The 21,669-nt window shown below is 39.0% G+C and overlaps 1 protein-coding gene across 2 annotated transcripts in view; it reads right to left on the bottom strand.

Moving 5' to 3' along the window:
* The window catches only part of copb1 (COPI coat complex subunit beta 1), a 51,014-nt gene that overhangs the window by 12,355 nt on the left and 16,990 nt on the right, over positions 1–21,669 (bottom strand). For both annotated transcript variants that reach the window (XM_059975778.1, XM_059975779.1), the window contains exons 8-20: positions 21,225–21,344; positions 20,913–21,020; positions 20,669–20,815; positions 19,661–19,806; positions 18,407–18,503; positions 15,068–15,225; positions 14,168–14,288; positions 12,738–12,965; positions 11,790–11,969; positions 10,567–10,711; positions 7,638–7,757; positions 6,988–7,133; positions 4,877–4,966 (exon numbers count right to left, since the gene is read on the bottom strand). In XM_059975778.1, the coding sequence (XP_059831761.1) occupies positions 4,877–4,966; positions 6,988–7,133; positions 7,638–7,757; positions 10,567–10,711; positions 11,790–11,969; positions 12,738–12,965; positions 14,168–14,288; positions 15,068–15,225; positions 18,407–18,503; positions 19,661–19,806; positions 20,669–20,815; positions 20,913–21,020; positions 21,225–21,344 (1,806 nt within the window). The remainder of the gene's footprint in view (positions 1–4,876; positions 4,967–6,987; positions 7,134–7,637; positions 7,758–10,566; positions 10,712–11,789; positions 11,970–12,737; positions 12,966–14,167; positions 14,289–15,067; positions 15,226–18,406; positions 18,504–19,660; positions 19,807–20,668; positions 20,816–20,912; positions 21,021–21,224; positions 21,345–21,669) is intronic.

The following is a 21,669-nucleotide window of genomic DNA, read 5'->3' as shown; positions in this document are numbered from 1 at the left end:
CTCAATTCGAGTCTCTGCCACCACTATTTTTTGATTGACGCTGGCGAGCTCTGACTTCATATCATGTAGCTGCTGCTTTATATCTTTCTGGAACTCCCTTATCTCTTTCAGAATTTCGATCATATTTGCCGCTCTGCCTGAATGAGGCCCAGTGTCTGCCTCACTAGCACACGGTCAGGTAGGAGAGCTGTTCACTGCACTCCTCTCGGCCACAGGCTCAGCAGTGTCGCTTTTCTTATTTCCATTCTTTTTCCCTATTCTTGCCCCTCTTTTCAGTTCAAATATTTTTTGAAAAATATATTTGATGCGTTAACGGGGCTTAATACACGTTTTTCTGGAAGAGCTAGTGACTTAAGCTGCCATTCTCAACGATGACGTCACCGGAAACCCGTTGCTCCATGTTTTGACAAAGAAAGTGGGGATAGAAGGCATTGAGCTCATCTGGAAGCAAAACCCTGTTGTTGCCCATGTTGCTTGATTTTACTTTAAGAATGATAACATTCAAGGCCTGCCAGAACTGTCCTTCGTTGATTCAAGTTTAGTCTGGTGAAGGTGCCACTTCACTTGTGAGATAGCTTTCCAGAGATCGTACCTGGACCTTTTGTAACTTTCTCAGTCACCAGATTTGAATTCCTCTGATCTGGCCCTCAGCCAATTGTGGATCTCATGGTTCATATACTCTGAATGATTTTGTGGGGATACCCTCATCTACAACTGCTTTAATAAAGTCTCTGACAACTATGGTGTATTCATTCAGATTTATAGATGAGAGCTTGAATATGGCCCAGTCAACTGATTCAAAGCAATCACATAGCCGCCTCTCTGTGACCATGTCTTTGTTGTCCTAACCTCTGGAGTTTTGCTCTTTAGCCTCTGCCAGTATGCAGCTAGAAAGACAGCCACGTGATCAGATTGCCCAAAATGCAGTTTGGGAATGGAACTGTAGGCATTCTTTACCCTAACAGTGGTCTAGTGTGTTGGGACCTCTGGTGCTACAGGTTATATGCTGATGGAAATTGAGCAGAGATTGCTTCAAACAAATCTGGATGATGTCCCCGACTATATGTGAAATGTGCCTGGATGGATTGTTTCTTGTTTGGAGACAGCATCGTGCAGCATCTCAAACGCTTAATTGGAGTCAGCCACAGGTAATATGTAAACTCCAGTGAGAATTACGGACGAGTACCTACTTGGTAAATAAAATGGATGGCATTTTATCTTTTTGTGTTCAAGGCTGGGGAGCATAAGTTCAACAATACTGCCACTTTGGAGCACCAATAAGAGATTATCATGAAACACACAACTCCACCTTTTGCCTTTTCTGAATCAGTAGCTCGGTCCATCCTGTGAATTGAGAGGCTTTCAGGTCTGATCACCGTACTGTATCTTGTACGCTGGGTGTAAGCCAGGTCTCAGTTGAACATAAAGCACAGCAATCTTTCATTTCCCTTCGATACAGCAATCTTTCCCTCAGGTCCTCAATTTTGTTCTTCAGCAACTGGACATTTGCTAACAAGATATTAAGTAGAGGGGGTCTCATTCCTGTGTTTCAGCCTCACTCCTAGCCAGGCTGATGAACCTTCATCTGGTTAAAGGATACCATACCTGCTTGCTTGAGAGTAAAGTCCACAGAATCTTTCAGAAGATCTTGAAATCTGTAGTTCATTAAGTTGATTTAAAAGTACATTAGCCTGCAGAATGTCACCGTGGTTCACCAGCACCATCTTGCACCTCATCACCAGCTCTGGTTAAAGATATTCCTTCTCATCTCTGTTCTAAAGGGATGTCTTTTTATTCTGATACTGTGCCCTTTGGTCCTGGATTCCACAATCATCTTCTCCACATCCACTCTATCCCGTGCCTTCCAATATATCATATGTTTCAATGAGATCAACAAATCTTTGATCTAGTTACCAACTTCCCCAATTGTCTTTCCTTCCAGCCTTCAGAGTGAAATTATTCCCAATCTTTCACTTCCACCTCCAATTGGCGCATTTATGTGGATTGGTAGATGGGTGGCACGGTAGCAAAGTCATTCAATTCCACAGCTGTCTGTAAGGAGTTCGTGCATTCTCCCCAGAACTGCACAGGCTTCCTGCCACATTCCAAAGACATGGGGCTTAATTATTCACATGAGTGGAATTAGGCAGTGTGGGATCTTTGTGCCTGGAAGGCCTGTTACTGTGTTATCTCTCTAAAATAGCAAATTTGGACCAGTATGAAGTGAATCTTGCATTTAGGCTTTGTACTTGAGAAATGGAACCAATTGCAATGAATTGGCCCAGATAATGCAGGCTAATTCTGTAAGCCCCAAACTGAATCACTGACAATCACTCATTTGATTGCATGGATAAAAAAGTCCATATGGTTTTGATCCAGGTAGAGCATTACAGTACCAAAATTTCCCAATATACAAGTACTGCAGGATTGGACTAAAAAAATTACTGAAAGAAGAATGCATCAGGTTGGCAGACAGTTCCTCTACAAAAGCAGAGCACCACTGTAAGTTAAATGAAGCATTCCACCAACACCAGAACAATTAATTAAATACAACTCTCTTGGTGGTACCAATTAATTTCATATGTTTGGGTTGGTCTTCTGCATCTGAATTGGCTAAATAAAAATGAGGCAACTCAACCAGCAAAATTTCATAAAATTTCATCTGTTGCAACACATACAGTAAATAGAACAAATAATATGGCTTAGCAAGGGGAAGTTTCTTGGTACCACAATAACTGCCTTCCAACAACAGAATGTGAAATGAATCCTGACTTAATGAACATGAACAAAAAACATGTTGACTTAAAGATTTAGACATGCAAGTTACAAAATTCAGTTTCACTGTAACCAAGAAACAACTTGCTCACTGTTATTCACAGTCTGACCTTGGAAATGCTCCTTTAGTGTTTTAATAGGTTCTGCCTCAGATGATCATCCTGAATGCAGTATTCAAGAGCCAGGATGTTGAGAAAACTATAAAGTCAATTAAAAGTTAAATCATGTCTACTGCTCTGCTCATGCTGTTTTATCTTCCTTATTCATAGGACACTGTAAATGCTGGAATTTGAAACAAAACTCCGTTAGAGGAAATACAAGAGATTCTGCAGATGCTGGAAATCCAAAGCAACACACATAAAATGCTGGAAGAACTCAGCAGGCCAGGCAGCACCTATGGAAATGAAAGAACAGTAGACATTCTGAGCCATGAGCTTTTGTCGGGTCTGGAAAGGAAGAATAAGAAGATGGGGAGGGGAATGAAGTAAGAAGCTGGGAGGTGATAGGTGGAAGATGTAAAGAGCTGAAGAAGGTATCTGATAGGAGAAAAGAATGGACCATGGGGGGAAAGGGGAGGAGGGGCTCCAGGAAGAAGTCAGAGACAGGTGGGGAGAAGAGTTAAGAGGGAATTGAAGAGAAGAGACAGGGGAGGGGACATAATTACTAGAGAATGGAGGAGCAACAATTCATATTCCATCTGGATAGCCTCCAACCTTACAGTGGCTTCATTGTGGAAGAAGAGGAGGCCATGGACAATCTGTTGGAATGGGATTGGGGATTGCAATTAAAATGGTTCACCACCAGGAAATGCTACTTTTTGCAGATGCAGCAAAGGCACTCGACAAAGCGGTCCCCTAGTCTACATCCATCTCATCAATGTAATGGAGGTCACATCAGGAGCACCAGATATAGATTAACAGGTGAAGTTTTGTCTCACCTGGAAAGATTGTTTGTGGCCCTGAATGGAAGTAAACGGGCAGATGTAGCACTTTGGCTGCTTGCAGGGACAAGTGCAGGACGAGATTATTGGGGAGAGACAATGAACAAGGGAATCACAGAGGGAGTGGTCCCTGTGGAAAGTGGAAATTGGATAGGGTGAAGGGAGGTAGAGATGCATTTGGTGGTAGGGATCCTGTTGAAGATGGTGGAAGGTGCTGGATGAGGAGGCTCACAGGGTAGCAAGTGAGGACAAGAGGAATTTTATCCGTTAGGGCAGCAGGAAGATGACGTGAGGGGAGATGTTCGTGAAATGGAGGAAATGCATGTGGGGGCAGCATCAATGGTGGTGAAAGGGAAACACTGCTCTTTGGAGGAGGAGGACATCTTTGACATCCTGGAAAAGAAAGCCACATTCCGGGAGCAGAAATAAGAGGAAATCTGCAGAAACTGGAAATCAAAGCAACACACACAAAATGCTGGAGGAACCCAGCAGGATAGGCAGTATCTATAGATAAGAGTAAACAGTTGACATTTCGGCTAAAACCCTTCATTAGGGCAGATCCACCAGGGACGAAGGAGCTGAGAAAAGGGAAATTTTTACAGGAGACAGTTTTACAGAGATAGGTTGCTATTCAACCTACTGTGTTCCTCCAGCATTCAGTTTGTTTTTCCAATATTTATTAGCCTTGTTGATTCCTGTTAAGGATAGGTTGATTATGTTATTTAAGATTTTAGCTACCTTCTTGAGTTGAAAGCCTTTGTAGTTCATGTGTTGCTTAATTTTTCCTTCCTTCTGAAGAATTTGACACCTCTCCATTTTGATAAAATAACCTTTCACAGTTACTCTTTGTCTTCCTTCACAACCAAGGTCATACCAGTGTTACTATTACTTCAGCACTTTTGCTAACACTTTATCAAAACTCTCTTGAAAATGCCAATGCCTAATTTATGAAGCATAAGTATTAAAACAAGAAAATTCAAATCAGGTATTTGCTCAAATTATCACAATTGTGCCTCATGAATCAACTGCAATGAACTGGTAAAATTAGGCATGGACGAATATAAAATGCCAAAACGAACAAGGAAGAGCTCAGACTTTCCAAAAAGCGAAAAAAAACAAATCACACCACAGTTGCAACTTAAACACCTATGTAGTACATACCTTCTCTGGAGTCAAACACTTCATGTTGGTAGATTTAAGAATGTGCTGCAAATATTCATTTAGATCAGTAATGTTCGTATTAACTGTAACCTTGAAACAAGACAAAAACACAAATTAGGGATCATCCACTCAGTTATCCAATAAAAGTAATTTTAACCTATGCAAGTTAAAGTACACAGAGTCTACAGAAGTAAGGCAAAGCAGTATCAAGTTCGTGGACCCTCTACAGATTACAGAGGAGGAGGTGTTTGTTGTCTTGAGGCAAATGAGGGTAGATAAATCCTAAAGGCCTGACAAAGTGTTCCCTCAGAACCTGTGGGAGGTAAGTGCAAAAATTGCAGGGGCACTAACAGATATTTAAATCATCCATGGTGAAAGGTGAGGTAACGAAGGATTGGAGGCCAGCTAATGTTGTTCTGCTGGTTAAGAAAGACTCCAAAAATAAACCAGAAAGTTATAGGCCAGTCAGTCTGACATTAGAAGTGGGGAAGTTATTGGATGGAATTCTTAGGAACCAGATATATGAGTATTTGGATAGACATGGACCGATTAGGGATAGTCAGCATGGCTTTGTACATGTTAGGTCATGTCTAACTAATCTTATAGAATTTTTCATGAAAGTTACCAGGAAAGTTGATGAAGGCAAGGCAGTGAGTGTTATCTACATGGACTTCAGCAAGCTCTTTGACAATGTCCGCATAGGAGATCGGTCAGGAAATTTCAGTTGTTCAGAATTTAAAATGTAGTAAATTGAATTAGATATTGGCTTTGTGGGAGGAGCCAGAGAGCGGTAGTAGATGGTTGCCTATCTGACTGGAGGCCTGTGACTATTGTGTGCATAGGGATCAGTGCTTGGTCCATTGTTGTTTGTTATCTACAATGATCTGGATGATAATGTGGTTAATTAAATCAGCAAATTTGCAGATGACACCAAGGTTGAGATTGTAGTGGACAACTAGGAAGACTATCAGAACTTACAGTGAGATCTCAACCAGCTAGAAAAATGGGCTGAGAAATGGCAGATGGAATTTAATGCAGTTCAGAATGTTGCACTTCAGTAGGACCAACCAGGATAGGTCTTACACAGTGAACGGCAGAGCAATGAGGAGTGCTGTACAACAAAGGGATCTGGGAATACAGGTCCAAAATTAATTGAGAGTATTGTCACAGGTTGATAGGGTCACTAAAAAAGCTTCTGGCACATTGACCTTCATAATACAAAGTACTGAATACTGGAGATGGGATGTTATGTGTAAGTTGTATAAGATGCTGGTGGGGCCTATTTTGGAGTATGGTGTGCAGTTTTGGTCACCTACCTATAGGAAAGATGTAAATAAGTTTGAAATTGTACAGAGAAAATTTACAAGGATGTTGCCAAGAATGGAGGACCTGAATTATAAAGAAAAATTGGATAGGTTAGGACATTATTTCTTAGAACGTAGAAGACTGAGGAGAGATTTGATAGAAGTATACAAAATTATGAGGGGTATAGATAGGGTAAATGCAAACAGGCTTTTTCCAGTGAGGTTGGGTGGGACTACAACTAAAGGTCATAGGTTAAGGGTGAAAAGTAAAAAGTTTAAGGAGAACATGAGGGGAAACTTCTTCGCTCAGAAGTTTGAGAGAGTGGAGCAATGCGTGCTTGCTTTCAACGTTTAACAGAACCTTGGATAGGTACATGAATGGTAGGGGTACGGAGGGCAATGGTCCCAGTGCAGGTCGATGGGAGTAGGCAATTTAAATGGTACAGCATGGACAAGATGGGCTAAAGGGCCTGTTTCTGTACTGTACTTTTAGAACCATAGAACACCACAGCACAGAAACAGGCCCCCCAGCCCATCTTGGCTGTCAAACCACCCCTCCGCCCAGTCCCACCGACCCGCATCCAGACCACACTCCTCCAATCCATGCACCTGTCCAAGTCCCTCTCAAATGCCAAAAGTGAGCCCACATCCACCACCCCACCCGGCAGTCCACTCCACACTCCCACCACCCCTCGTGCAAAGAAGCCCCCCCCCCCCCAGCATTCCCCCCAACGTATGTCCTCTGGCCCTTCCTTCCCCCAGCCTCAATAGCCTTTCTGTGACTATGACTCAATATAATTTCCCTACCTTGTTTTCCCATTCAAATTCTGCCCACATCTGACGGAACTCGGCATCAGAGCACAATGCAGGCTGAATATAGTCCATGATGTCAATGTGAATGTCACTCAGTACCACACAATTTCGGTCACTTGCTGCTCCAGAAATATCATAAACTGGAAGCACAAATAAACAGAATTCTGTCAAGTAGCTCAATTCTTGAAAAGGAAAAAAAATCTTTCCTATCAGCATCACAGAGTAAAGGGACCAGATTACCGTATCTACTATGAAGCACCCATTTCAATGCATAGTTATCAGCTCTCTGCAGATCAAACCTTACTTACAAACTAGGGGCATTTCACAGTGGTTTCTTAACATACTAACCCATTCTTCTTAGGCACATGGGGGGAAACTTGTGAACCCTCCCTGTGGACTGTGCTAAGTATTGATGGACCACAAATTGATGTCAACAGTGACCTGACATTGTTCATCACCAAATGCAAAAAGCTGTCTCCTTAGATCATAATTTGAATTTCTCAATTCTTTTCAAAGTACTAAAATAGGTGTTAAAGGGAATCCAACAAATCATTTGTCAACGAGACAGGAAGCAAAAATCTCCCAGTACACTTCTTCAGATAATAACACACCAATTGTTCTGATTGAAGAAAATTCCTTCTCACCTATATTACCAAAAATGATGCCATTTTCTGTCGAAGCTACTTTGACATTTGCCTTGATATTAGCAAAATCGTGAGGAGCAAGAGTCAGGGGTGAAGGCTTCTCGACAAGCTTAAGATCACCTAGCAAAAAAAAAACAAGCAGAATCCATATCACAAACTCAAGAAATTCTGCAACTGCTGGAAATCCAGAGCACAAAATGCTAGAGGAACTCATCAGACCAGACAACATCTATGAAAATGAATACAGGGCCTATAAAAGGTATTCACCCTCTTAAAAGTTTTCATGTTTTATTGTTTTTGCAAAATTGAATCACAGTGGATTTAATCTGGCTTTTTTTTTACACTGATCAACAGGAAAAAAAGACTCATGTCAAAGTGAAAACAGATCTCTACAAAGTAATCTAAATTAATTACAAATATAGAGCACAAAATAATTGATTGCATAAGTATTCATCCCCTTTAATATGACACACCAAATCACCATGGGTGCAGCCAATTGGTTATACAAGTCACATAATTAGTTAAATGGAGACCTACTTTTGGAGACTTGTGTGCAGTCAAGGTGTTTCAACTGATTGCAGTAAAAACACACCTGTATCTGAAAGGTCCAACTATTGGTGAGTCAATATCTTGGCAAAAACTACACCATGAAGACAAAAGAACACTCCAAGCAACTATGTGAAAAGGTTATTGAAAAGCACAAGTCAGGAGATGGATACAAGAAAATTTCCAAATCACTGAATATCCCTTGGAGTACAGTTAAGTCAATCATCAAGAAACACAGCTGTAAATCTGCCTAGAGCAAGCCATCCTCAAAAACTGAGTAACCGTGCAAGAAGGTGAGTAGTGAGGTAGGCCACCAAGAGACTTATGACCGGTCTGGGAGTTACAAGTTTTGCGGCTGAAATGGGAGAGACAGTACATCAGAATCAGAATCAGACTTTAATCGCCAAGTAACAGTGCACATACAAGGAACTTACTTCCGGCAGATGTTGTCTCTCTGCTCATAACAATAATAATGATAAATATAAATGAAAATATAGATTATACATACAAGTAGTGCAATCCAAGTAAAAGTTAGCCGACAGTTAACCGGCAGTTAACTGTTCAGCAAAGTGACCGCAGTAGGGAAAAAGCTTCTCCAGTGCCTATTTCAGTCTTAGTCTGGAGGGATCTGAAGCGCCTACCAGACGGAAGCAGTTCAAACAGTCCGTGTGCAGGATGGAAGTAGTCCTTTATGATGTTCCCCGCCCTCTTCTTCAACCTGGAAGAGTACAGGTCCACAATAGAGGGCAGGGAGGCTCCAATGATGCGCTCAGAAGTCCTCACTGTTACATATGACTACTGTTGCCCAGATGCTTCACCAGTCACAGCTTTATGGGAGAGTGGCAAAGAGAAAGACTCTTTGAAAATTCTCATGAATCTCAGCTAGAGTTTGCCAAGACGCTTGTGGGAGACTAAGTCAGCTGGAAGAATATTCTATGGACTGATGAAACCAAAATAGAGCTTTTTGGCCATCAGACCAATGCTAAGTTTGGTGCAAGCCAGACACCGCACATCAAAGACACACCATCCCTACCATGAAGCATGGTGGTGGCTGCATCATGCTGTAGGGATGCTTCGCTACAGCAGATCCTGGAAGGCTTGTGAAAGTTAGAGGGAAAATTAATGCAGCAAAATACAGGGAAATCCCGGAAGACAATCTGGTGCAGTTTGCAAGAGAACTGCGACTCGGGAGATTTCTTTTCCAGCAATGACCTCAAGAACAAAGCCACAGCTACACTTAAAAGCAAAAGTTAATGCCTTGGAGTAGACAAGTCAGAGTCCAGACCTCAGTCCAAATGAGAATTTGTAAAGGGCTGTTCACTCACGTTCTCCAAGCAATCTGACAGAGCTTGAGCAATTTTGTAAAGAAGAATGAGGAATAATCACACTGTCCAGATGTGCAAAACTGAGAGACCTATCCACACAGACTCAAGGCTATAATTGCTGCCAAAGGTTCATCTACTAAATACTGACTTTAAGGGGGTGAATATGATGCAATCAATTATTTTTATATATGTTTTAATTTAGATCACTTTGTACAGATCTGTTTTCACTTTGAACACACGAGTCTTTTTCTGCTTATCAGTGTCACAAAAGCTGAATTAAATCCGCTGTGATTCAACATTGTAAAACAATAAAACAAGAAAACTTCCAAGGGAGGAGAATACTTTTTATCGGCATTGCAAACAATGTTTCAAACTGAAATCCTTCATCAAGATTTGAAAGTGGAAGATGCTAGAATAGAAAGGTAGGGTAAGGAAAGTTAGGTGACAGGCAAAACCAAGTGGGTGGGGAAAGGAGGATTGAAGTAAGAAGCTGGGAGGTAATAGGTGGAAAAAGAAAAGAAAGGAGTAGGGGCACCAGGGGCAGGTGATGGATAGGTTAGAAGAGGCCAGAATGGGGAATGGAAGAGGGAATGGGGAGGGGAAAGTAAACCTGAATTTAAAGAAATTGATGTTCATGCCATCAGGTTGGAGGCTACCTAGTAGGAATATGAGGTGTTGCTCCCCCACCCTGAGAGTGGCCACATCATGGCAAAAGAGGAAGCTACGGACCAACATGCTGGAACAGGAATGAGGAGAGGAATTAAAATGTTGGCAATCAGGAAATACCGCTTTTTGTGGACTGTGCAGGTGCTCGACAAATTTCCCTCGGGTCTGACCAATGTAGAAGAGGCCGCATCGGGAGCACCAAATATAGTAGATGACCAACAGATTTGCAGGTGAAATGTTGCCTCACCTAGAAGTGCTGTTCATATCCACATCTCTAACAATTGTCTTTCTTTCTTAGGCTGTTGTTCATGCAGCAAGGTATCTAAAAAAAGTTAGGTTACAAACTGCTTTTCAAACCAAAATAAAAACTTGCATTAAGTGTTTCAACCTACCCAATGTAGCTAGTTCCAGAGTGCAGTTCTGAAGTGTGTCACTTGTTTGATTGACCACAAGTACATCAAGTACAATGTCATACTGATTAACATGTACGTATGCTTCTGCGTATACCGGATCTGAGAAACCAGTCAACTGTGTAACCTATAAATTAAAAATAAAAATTATTAACCTAGTATTCCTTTAGGGTTGGAAACACTCAGTGAGCATTCAAGAAAATTATTTGCTCAGTTAAATTTGGTTGGATGGTTAAATTCAGTGTGCAGTGTCAAAACAAAGAGGTCACAGGGAGTTACATAAGCAACTCAACATTACGACTGTTGTTGGTTAGTCCAAAATTGAGGCCTCTCTTGACGCAAAATTTATGCGATGGCATAATGTCTATAAATGAAAAGGAAAATCTAAATTTAATGAAAGAAGTGACAAGTACAATATTGCTTGCTATCAATTTGTGCATATATGTCACACAAACTTCAGGCAATTTAGAGTATGGGAACAAAATAGAATTTCGAGATCCATCAATAACTCACGGAAATGTCACTACAAGGCATCGCCAACTGCACAAGTTGGTACGTTTAGGGCACTGTCAGAAAATTATATTAAATATTCCCTCAATATTACTAACTACATCACAAAGCCTCTGCAGAGACACATTTGTGACTGGTGATTGCATTTATGCATTTCATCTTCTTCTGTTGTAACATCTCATTAAATACAAATTACATTCCTTAATGTTTTTAATTGAAAACAAGATATTTATACCTTTTCTCTCCCCAACACAACTTAAATTTATATTTCTTTCTAGAAGTTATATGAGATCGTATTCAACAACTAAAATGTTTCCTTCTCAGTCCTTGTATTGCTAAAAGTTATTCCTCCAGACAACTCCAATTGCAGATTTGGTTGCAGTTTCAAGCACAAACGGCAATGTAGCTTCAGGTGTACTGGAGCACTACCAGCTGCAGGTTTCCCTCCAAAGGACACACAGTCCCACTTTTGAAGTATTTTGCTGTTCCATTATTGCTGTTGGGTCTAAATCCTATAACCCACTTCCCATCAAGACTGTGGGAGTATCTTCACCTGAAGAACTGCAGCAGTGCCACAGCAGAGCATTGTTCTTGCCAGTGATAGATCAATAAATAAAGGGGGCCAGGCATAACCCGTTGCAAGGACAACAGGCAGCTTCCAGTTAGAAATAATCAATCAAGTACTTTCATTGTACCTTACTGAGCTTGGAGGCCAAGGGGTCAGAAGCTTCTTTTCGTTGTGTGTTACCCATTGCAGCTAATAAGCTGAGCTGAAACTGGTCTTCTTTAGAAGTAATTTCATTCTTGGCCATCAGCTGCATGAAGGAAATGGGATCGTCTGCCTGCACAATTACATTTCTCTTTTCTGACTGTTTCTAAATGGAGCAAAAGAAAAAGGAAGAAAATCATCAGAAGACATTTAAAAATACTTCATCAGTAGTGAAAGCTATCCATAGCACCAAGTACCAACACACAAGAGACCCTCTTAGTCAACTGGATTCAATCTGAAAATTAGAATTTAGTAACTATAAATATGATTATATTAAAAATAACCCTCTCTTACCACCTTTTGTTACACTGAAACATCTCAAAGCACTTGACCAGGGACATTTCACTTTTTAAATGCTAATTTTCACTACGGATCAGCATGTTTCAATTTAGATGAAAATTCTTTTTTCAGAACTCTACAGGAAGAACACTGTAATTTGAATTCTAGCTTTTAATTTACATTTAGAGTTTTTAAGATTAAAATTACTTCACTAGCATGTATATTTGCCTCACAAGGGATCACCACATTATAGAGAGGTTATGTTCCTAGAATACCTTCACAATTTTCTGTAACACAAAGCCACGTTTTCTGCATATGGGTCAATAAATGTGAGTTGAAAATAATCTTGTATGAATTCATTATAAATTCTGTAAAAGCAAAATCTATTCTGCATTTAAATTTCTAAGTAGTGATTTGTGATTTCTGAAGGAGTGAATATCTATAAAGAGCATAGAGGGGTTACTAATAAAAACAGAACTCTTTGACAATAGTGACCTAAACCAACAGCACTGTACTTTCTTTCAGAACAAAAATACTCAAGGGATTACGCAGGAGAAAATCCAGAAATGTTATGAATCCTCCACGAAAACTTTACCTTCTGAGAAAGTTTCTCTTCTTCCAGTTTGGCTGACAGCATTTGAGAGAGTGATTTTCTGCATTCTTTATTGAAAATATCACTCATCAGAGGGGAACACTCTGCAAGAACTTTGAGGCAGAGCGAGATACAGTCCACATCATCATCAGTGATTGGTTTCTTTGGGAGTGATGATTTACCAAGGTGCAAAATGGTAGCCATAATGAGCATAGACTCTGCAACAAAGCTCTTAAAAAAAAAGATGAAAATTATTTAAGACCTAAAAAACAGAAGAAGGAGCAGGCCATATCATTCAATATCATGGCTAAATTTCTGTATCGACTACACCTTCTTGATCTGTTTTCACATTTCTCTACGCCCATGGTGGCCAATCATTTGTCAATTTCACCTGAATATACTTCTCCAAACATCCACAACCCTTTGTGGTAAGTAAATTTCAGTGAAGCAATCTTTCATTCCCCGTTTTCAAATGTCAACGATTAGTTCTCAGCTCCTCATCCTATACGTAAACATCTCAAGCCCTCTGAAGAACTGAAGTCTTAATGTAATTACCTTTTCCTTTTTAAAATCCACAAATTGTTGGCTCATTCATCTCAATATCTCTTCACTGCAGCCTACTATTGCCTGGCATCTATCAGATGAATCTTTGCTGCACCCATCTCAAAGTACTAAAGCCAAACTTTGTACTCCAGGTCCAGAGTCATTGTGACTCCACATAAATGAAATCAGACTTTCTGGGATTGGAACCTCAAACACCACTTGATATTCTTCCAGTCAAGCTGAAGATATATGCTAAAGAAAGGATCTAATCTGTATAAGCAAACTACTCTGGCACAATAAGCACTTGGGTTACCCAACAATGTGGAAAATAAGCCAGGTAAATTCTATACATAATAATGTATAGATAATAATGTATATAATGTAAACCCGATGTTAATCATTACAGTCCCATAAATCCAATTTTAATGACCAGAAAAATACTTAAGCAGTCTTGACATCACTGATTAACACCATTAAGCACTACCTTAGCAACGACCTACTTCTCAATGCTTAGTTTGGATGTTACTATGGCCACTGATCTACAGGCCATGTTACAGCTTCACTCCTCAATTCTATTGGTGAAATTACAGTGAATGCTGCACCAATTCCTTTTTCCAATATGTCTGCTTTAGCCACTGCTACCTTGTTCATTCAGTTTCTCCACCCTTACTTCCAGAATTTTAAAACTGCATACTTCAAATACAAATCCCTGCAGATGGCTAATGTTTATCAAAAATTGACAATTAACACATATTTTGCTGATAAATATTCTTTCAATATCATGCCTTTAAAAAATATATCAGGTTTAAATACTTGCAGCTTATAGAGACAGTGGAAATTAGTTTCCTATTTCTTGTTGAATTTTCAAAAGAATCCTGATTATTACTTACATTTTGCTTCTTTTTATCTTGCATAAGTACCATATAACGTAAAGCTATCTTGGTCAATGTAGTTGCAAGGGCACCAGCCACGAAGAAATCCCCATCCAGCAGGAATCCACGTAGAGGTGGTCTTAAAAAATTCGTACATATTTATATAACATTAATGTATCCCAATAAATACAGTGTGGAAGGAATTATTATAGCATATAGCAATGCCCAATTAAATATTATCAAATAAAAAACAAATACTTCAGAACTAAATATTTACAGCTCCTCAATGTAACAGATAGCATGAAAACAGATTAAAAGACTGAAACCTACATGTCGACTAACATTAAAAAATGAAGATGTGTCCACTGAATAAATGTATGCAATACAAGCCATTCAGTTGGGAAAAAACACATAAAAGCAACTTTCTTTGACTAATAAGTCCTCAATGCTTAAGATTATACTTGTTCCCAAATTGCCAAGATGAAGATCTTTATGCAAACAGTATTGTTTGAAACCCTTGGATCAATCAGTAAAATTATGCAAACACAATCAAGTCCTTACATGTTTTCCAATGAATTGTACATTGTTACTTCCATCTTCAGTACCTCCTCCACCAAGAAATTTAATTCATTGTGTTCAATAAATAAATTGTTTTAGATATTCTGCACTGTTTCAAAATTAGTATGAGAGGAAGAGTGATCCTTGAATCCAAAAGCAAAACTTCCACAAATGTGACAGATAAACTGCAGAATACAGATACAGAATATTTCTAGATCGTTTGCATCCAAATCTTCAAATTACTATTTTAATGGATGGGAGGCTGCTAGTGTCAAGAGTCAATTTCAGAAATGAGTATTTAACTTTGTCCTTTTAATATGATGGCAGTTGTACACATATTAGAAAATATTCTAGTTTTACCTCTCTTCATCCTTTTTGGAAGGCTTTGCACTAAGGGCACTCTGAGTTGCATAGGTTCCCATCTCCGTCACAAGTTTTTGTGTGGGAACTACCTGAATGTCATCGTCCATTTTCAGTTCACCAGCTTCCTTCTTTATCTCAGAATCAACAACTGGAATCTAAAACAGTCAAAAAAATGCAAATAAATTGTTTTATGGTATCAAGTGCCCATATGTATTTGCACGATACTTCTATAAAGCATTTCTGCATAATGTTTGTTTTTAAAGAAGGGAAATCACTATTAGAATCACATTTTCAGTTTAACTGAAAAAATCTTCCTTCAAGATGTTTCAGAATCAGAATCAGGTTTATTATCATTGGCATGAGTCACGAAATTTGTTAACTTAGCAGGAACAGTACAATGTAATAAATGATAATATAGAAAGGAAAAAAGAGTAAATCAATTACAGTACGTATATGTACAGTGGCATGCAGAAGTTTGGGCACCCCTGGTCAAAATTTCTGTTACTGTGAATAGCTAAGCAAGCAAAAGATTACCTGATTTCCAAAGGGCATAAAGTTAAAGATGACACATTTCTTTAATATTTTAAGCAAGACTACTTTTTTTATTTCCATCTTTTACAGTTTCAAAATAACAAAAAAGGAAATGGGCCTGAAGCAAAAGTTTGGGCACCCTGCATGGTCAGTACTTAGTAACACCCCCTTTGGCAAGTATCACAGCTTGTAAACACTTTCTGTAGCCAGCTAAGAATCTTTCAATTCTGGTTTGGGGGATCTTTGCCTATTATTCCTTGCTAAAGGCTTCTAGTCCTGTGAGATACTTGGGCCGTCTTGCATGCATTGCACTTTTGAGGTATATCCAGATTTTCAATGATGTTTAGGTCGGGGGACTGTGAGAGCCATGGTAAAACCTTCAGCTTGCGCCACTTGAGGTAGTCCAATGTGGATTTTGAGGTGTGTTTACAATCATTATCCTGTTGTAGAAGCCATCCTCTTCTCATCTTCAGCTTTTTTTTTTTTACAGACGGTGTGATGTTTGCTTCCAGAATTTGCTGGTATTTAATTGAATTCATTCTTCCCTCTACCAGTGAAATGTTCCCCGTGCCACTGGCTGCAACACAAGCCCAAAGCATGACCAATCCACCCTCGTGCTTAACAGTTGGAGAGCTGTCCTTTTCATGAAATTCTGCACCCTTTTTACTCCAAACATACCTTTGCTCATTGCAGCCAAAAAGTTCTATTTTAACTTCATCAGTCCATAGGACTTGTTTCCAAAATGCATCAGGCTTGTTTAGATGTTCCTTTGCAAACTTCTGACGCTGAATTTTGTGGTGAGGACACAGAAAAGGTTTTCTTCTGATGACTCTTTCATGAATATCATATCTATGCAGGTGCAGGTTTTTCTGGTCTTCCAGACCTCAACTTGACCTCCACCATTCCCGTTAACTGCCATTTCTTAATTACATTATGAACTGAGGAAATGGCTACCTGAAAACACTTTGCTACCTTGTTATAGCCTTCTCCTGCTTTGTGGGCATCATTTATTTTAATTTTCAAAGTGCAAGGCAGCTGCTTAGAGGAGCCCATGGCTGCTGATTGTTGGGACAAGGTTTGAGGAGTCAGGGTATTTATAAAGCTTTGAAATTTGCATCACCTGGCCTTTCCTAATGATGACTGTGAATAAGCCATAGCCCTAACAAGCTAATTAAGGTCTGAGATCTTGGTAAAAGTTATCTAAGAGCTCAAATCTCTTGGGGTACCCAAACTTTAGCATGGTGCTCATTTCCTTTTCTCCACTTTAAAATTGTACAAAACAAGAATAATACACTAGTCTTGCTTAAAATGTTGAAAAGAATGTTTCATCTTTAACTTTATGACTCTTGGAGATCAGTTCATCTTCTACTCACTTAACTATTCACAGTAACAGAAATTTTGACCAGGGTGCCCAAACTTTTGCATGCCACTGTATATTATTAAATGGATTGATAATAGTGCAAAACCAGAAATAATATACATTAAAGAAAGGTGAGGTAATGATCGTGGGTTCAAAGACCTTTTAGAAATTGAATGGCAGAGAGGAAGAAGCTGTACCTGAATTGCTGAGTGTGTACCTTCAGGTTTCTTCTGAATCTCCTTCCTGACCATAATAATGAGAAGAGGGCATGCCCTGGGTGATGGGGGTAGTTAATAATGGACATCCTGTGCAGTAGCCGTCAACCACCCCCCCCCCCCCCCCCAATACCAGACAGTGATGCAGCCTGTCAGAATGCTCTCCACCATACATCTATAGAAGTTTCCAAGTGTTTTAGTTGACAAACTAAATCCCTTCAAACATCTACTGAAATATAGCTGCTGGCTTGCCTTCTTTTTAGCTGCATTGATATGTTGGGAGCAGGTTAAATCCTCAGAGATCTTCACACCCAGGAACTTGAAATTACTCACTCTCTCCACTTCTGATCTCTCTATGAGGATTGGTTTCTGTTCCCTTGTCTTACCCTTTCTGAAGTCCACAATCAGCTCTTTCATACTGACACTAAGTGCAAGATTGTTGCAGTGACACCATTCAACAGCTGCTATATCTCGCTCCTGTATGCCCTCTTAAATCCATCTGAGATTCTATCAACAATGGGTGAAGCATCAGCAAATTTATAAACGGTACTTAACTATACCTAGCCACACAATCATGGGTATATAGAGCAGAAAAGTGAGCTGAGCACACACCCAAGGTGCGCCAGTGTTGATCATCAGCAAAGAGGAGAAATAATCACCAATCCGCACGGACTGTGTTCTTCCAGTTAGGAAGTCAAGGATCCAATTGCAGAGGCCAGGTTTTGCAGCTTATCGATTAGGACTGTGGGAATGATGGTGTTAAGAACTGAGCTATAGTTAACAAACAGCATCCAGACATAGTTGTTTGTATGTCCAGGTGATCTAAGGCCATAAGAGCCATTAAGAATGCATCTGCTGTAGACATCAGGTGACTTTGTTCAATGCTGTCTTCTCCCTTGCAATCATACTTAGAGAATAAGAGCACACAAGAAATAAAACTGCTATCTGAATTAACAATTATTAATGCAAATAACATTTTGCAACTGTATAATTTCAGATGCTTCTGTTGATTTTTGTTTTTTTTCATTTCTGAACTTCAGTTACTAATTTCAGAGATTGGGCTTGGTTCAGGAAGTCAATTCTACACGTGAATTTAAATTTTAACTAGTAAAAGGGAAAATCATGAGTGCCCTGTATTCTTTTTGTGAACGTCCTGGTACCTTACTTGTAATGCGACTGGAGCATGGCATCCTAGATAACAGAAAAAGCATTTGAGTTTTCCCCACATACCTCACCTAATGACCGACGAACTTCAGTCATTACACTCTGAATGTCCTCTTTAGAGCTGCAATATTCACCCAAAATCCAAAGAGCTCCCCTGTATATCCTGCAGTAAAAACAAAGAAAAATCCAATGAAAAAGCAAAACTGAAATAAAGAAAGATGCTGTAAAATTGAAGTTAAAACATTGGAAACACTTAGCAGTTCAGTCAGCACATGGAATAACAGACAGAACTAAGATTTAAGGTCAGTCAGAACCATATATGAAATAAATTGAGAACTACAAAATGGTGCTTCTCTTTCTGGCATGTCCAGTCAAACTCTTGGAATGACTACTTTGTTATGAATGTTCTTTCCCAGCAACAAAATCAGAGGATACTTCTTGATTTAAAAAAAAAACACCAGTTGCTGAAGAGTGGACTGAACCAAATTTAGTTATTCGGTCAAAAGTTAACTGAAATCAGAATGCACTTGGCACAACAATGGATCATGAAAGATCAAAAGGTCTGAAAATTACTTCAGAGTCTCTTCACAGAAAAATTCAAACAGTTTATTAGAACTTGTTCATTGGTTACAGTAATTGTCAGTTTCTGCTTTTTATGTCCAATTTTTTAAACAAGTGAATTTGCTGTGGATTATAATCATTTCATTCGCTTGCTAAACAACGTTTGTGAAGATTAAAGAAAAGCAATCTGGTTCCTAACTACAACATCTATGTGGACACAAGAGACAATAGATGCTGCAAACTAGAGGAACAATCTACTGGAGGAACTCACTTGATTTGCTATGTTTCTCCAGCAGAATGTTTATTGTTACAATGCCTGTGTTACTGGACCTACATTTCACACTCCAGTTGTAATATCTAGATCACAACCATCTAAAAAAAATTTTCTTTGAATCCTGAATGAAGAGCATTACACGAAAGCAAATATACAGTATGTCATCTCAACAGATAATTTTGGACAAATTAAGGCAGGATTTTCAACTAAGCATCCAAATGGCAATTGAACATGATCCATCTACAACTAAAACTTTAAATCATATAATCAAAGTCTCGTCTGGTCTTAATTCATTAATTCAAGTCTGGTCTTACAAGAAATACTTGAGGTGCACATTACCATGTAAACCAAAAGTTTACACCTTTGCTCAGCCATAGTTTAAACACAAATATATACTGCAAGAATAGAAGTTAAATTTTACAAAATCAAGAGCAAAATACATTTTATTTCACAGATAGCTTCTATTGCAAGAAAACTTTACTTACTTGACGGATTTAATGGCATGGAATACCTCCAACATTTTCTCCACAATAACTGGACGAAGGCCTTCAAACCTCTGAATGGCTTCTCGCACAAACTCAAGAACGTCAGCAGCAGCTGCCTCATTGGTATCACTAAGGAACTCCATTAGCTATGGTAAAATTAAGTTGGGAAAGTACATATTATCAGAGCAGCAAATAAAATTACTCTGCAACTTCCTGTTATCTCATTTAATGCAGCTTGAAACAGCCATTAGTTGTGAATGTGTTAAAACAGACAGCATCATTTTGTGAGACATTTGTATAATCAGTAGGATGTTGACATAACTCCCTTTGTCTTTCAGTTCTTTGCACCTCAACACCAGAGCCCAAAAGGGTCAGGAACATTCAAGGTCTACAACTAAAACAAATTACTTGACTACACACATCAATACAGTTTGAAGCTCTTTAGTTTGTAGTCAATATATTGAAACAGAAGATGCTATTTTCTCAGAATTTTTAATTATTGTAACAAAATGTGAAATATGTGCTTGCACAGACCCTATGATGATCCTTACCTAAAAAAAATGTAGAACTGCTGCTTGTTGTTAAACAACTTAACAATAGTAACGCCTCCATATAAATATATGTACTATGTGAAGTGCACTTGAGCTAAAATTCTGTTCTCATACTATCTACTCTAGAGACTGAACACAACCCTTGAATGGTGATGGCAGAGCAGATCTTGGTGTGATGATGTAGAAGCAATTCTTGGACTTAGGAAGACAAAGGCAATTACGAGCTACACGCTGTCCTTAACATACACCCAACTAATCACACAGCATAATGGCCAGAGAATAAAATCAGGCTTGCCTTTGAGGCCTACAAGCAATGGCCTTGCCTCCAAACATTCCATGGCCAAGTCCAACTGAGAATACAAGTACAACTAAACACTTTTAGCTAGACTGATATGAATTACTAAGGGGTATCCTGCGAAAGAAGTTTTTAGGAAGTAAATAACTTATGCTCACATACCACTGGGATAACATTTCCAGCCATGTCAGGAAAACGGACACTGCATGAATGTAACGTCCTGACTAGAAGTTGTCGGTATTTGTCGGTGTCTTCATGTTCTGACACATTATTTGTTTTGATGACTTCTTTCTTTAGAACTATGACAAGCTGCAGAGAACAAACACGCACTGAATTTGTCAAAAATGAATCTCTGAGATTTGAAGTTGACAATAAGTAAAATGACTCAAAAGTTCAAAGTTTGTACCTCTTCAACGTTACGAGAAGAAACTAAATCTAGAGCCAGCTGCAGTGTTTTCTTGCGAACCTCCAGGTCTGTGGAGGTCAGAACTCGCAGGACATCCATCACCAAATCCTGAAAAGATTTTTTTTTAACTTAATTAGCATGGGGAATGAAATTTCTTTATCTTCGTTTTAAAATGTCCATGAATAAACCAATTGGGAAACAATTTCATAACAATAAGTTCATTGACATTGATTTGCTATGGATTGTTCACGGTATTTGAAGCAATAAAGAAGCATAATGGTCTCAATTCAGCCGAAGCACTAGGCTTATTACCTGCAGCACCCTCTCATGTGTGGGATGCTCTCGTAGTTCAATCAGGCGATCAAGAACTATCAGTTTCACATTGTTGTCACTCTCTTTGATAATCAAATCAATGTAGCACTGAGCAGCAGCCTAGAAAAAGGTATACCAAATTCACAATAAATTATAAAATGCCAAAAAGAATTTTCCTCAGAACTGTCAACTATGCACGCATTTTTAACACACTAGCAGAAAATTGACAGGCCATGGATGAAAAAAAAAATTCTGTTTGGAATTTTGTACTGGAGATTGGGAAGAGTTAACTGCCTGGTTGTCTCTCCAATAAACAGAAAAAGGCATTTTGGCTTGCATAAAACAACCTATTCTTCGTAACAGAATGTGAAAATACACTATATTTTAAAAAAATATGATCAATGCACTTTGTAAATAATGATTGGAGAAATTTAAGTTTAACTTT

The sequence above is a fragment of the Hypanus sabinus genome, chromosome 7 (assembly GCF_030144855.1).
Source record: "Hypanus sabinus isolate sHypSab1 chromosome 7, sHypSab1.hap1, whole genome shotgun sequence".
Taxonomy (NCBI): Eukaryota; Metazoa; Chordata; class Chondrichthyes; order Myliobatiformes; family Dasyatidae; genus Hypanus; species Hypanus sabinus.
Note: the sequence above shows the minus strand (reverse complement) of the source record. Positions and strands in the feature narration are given on the sequence as shown.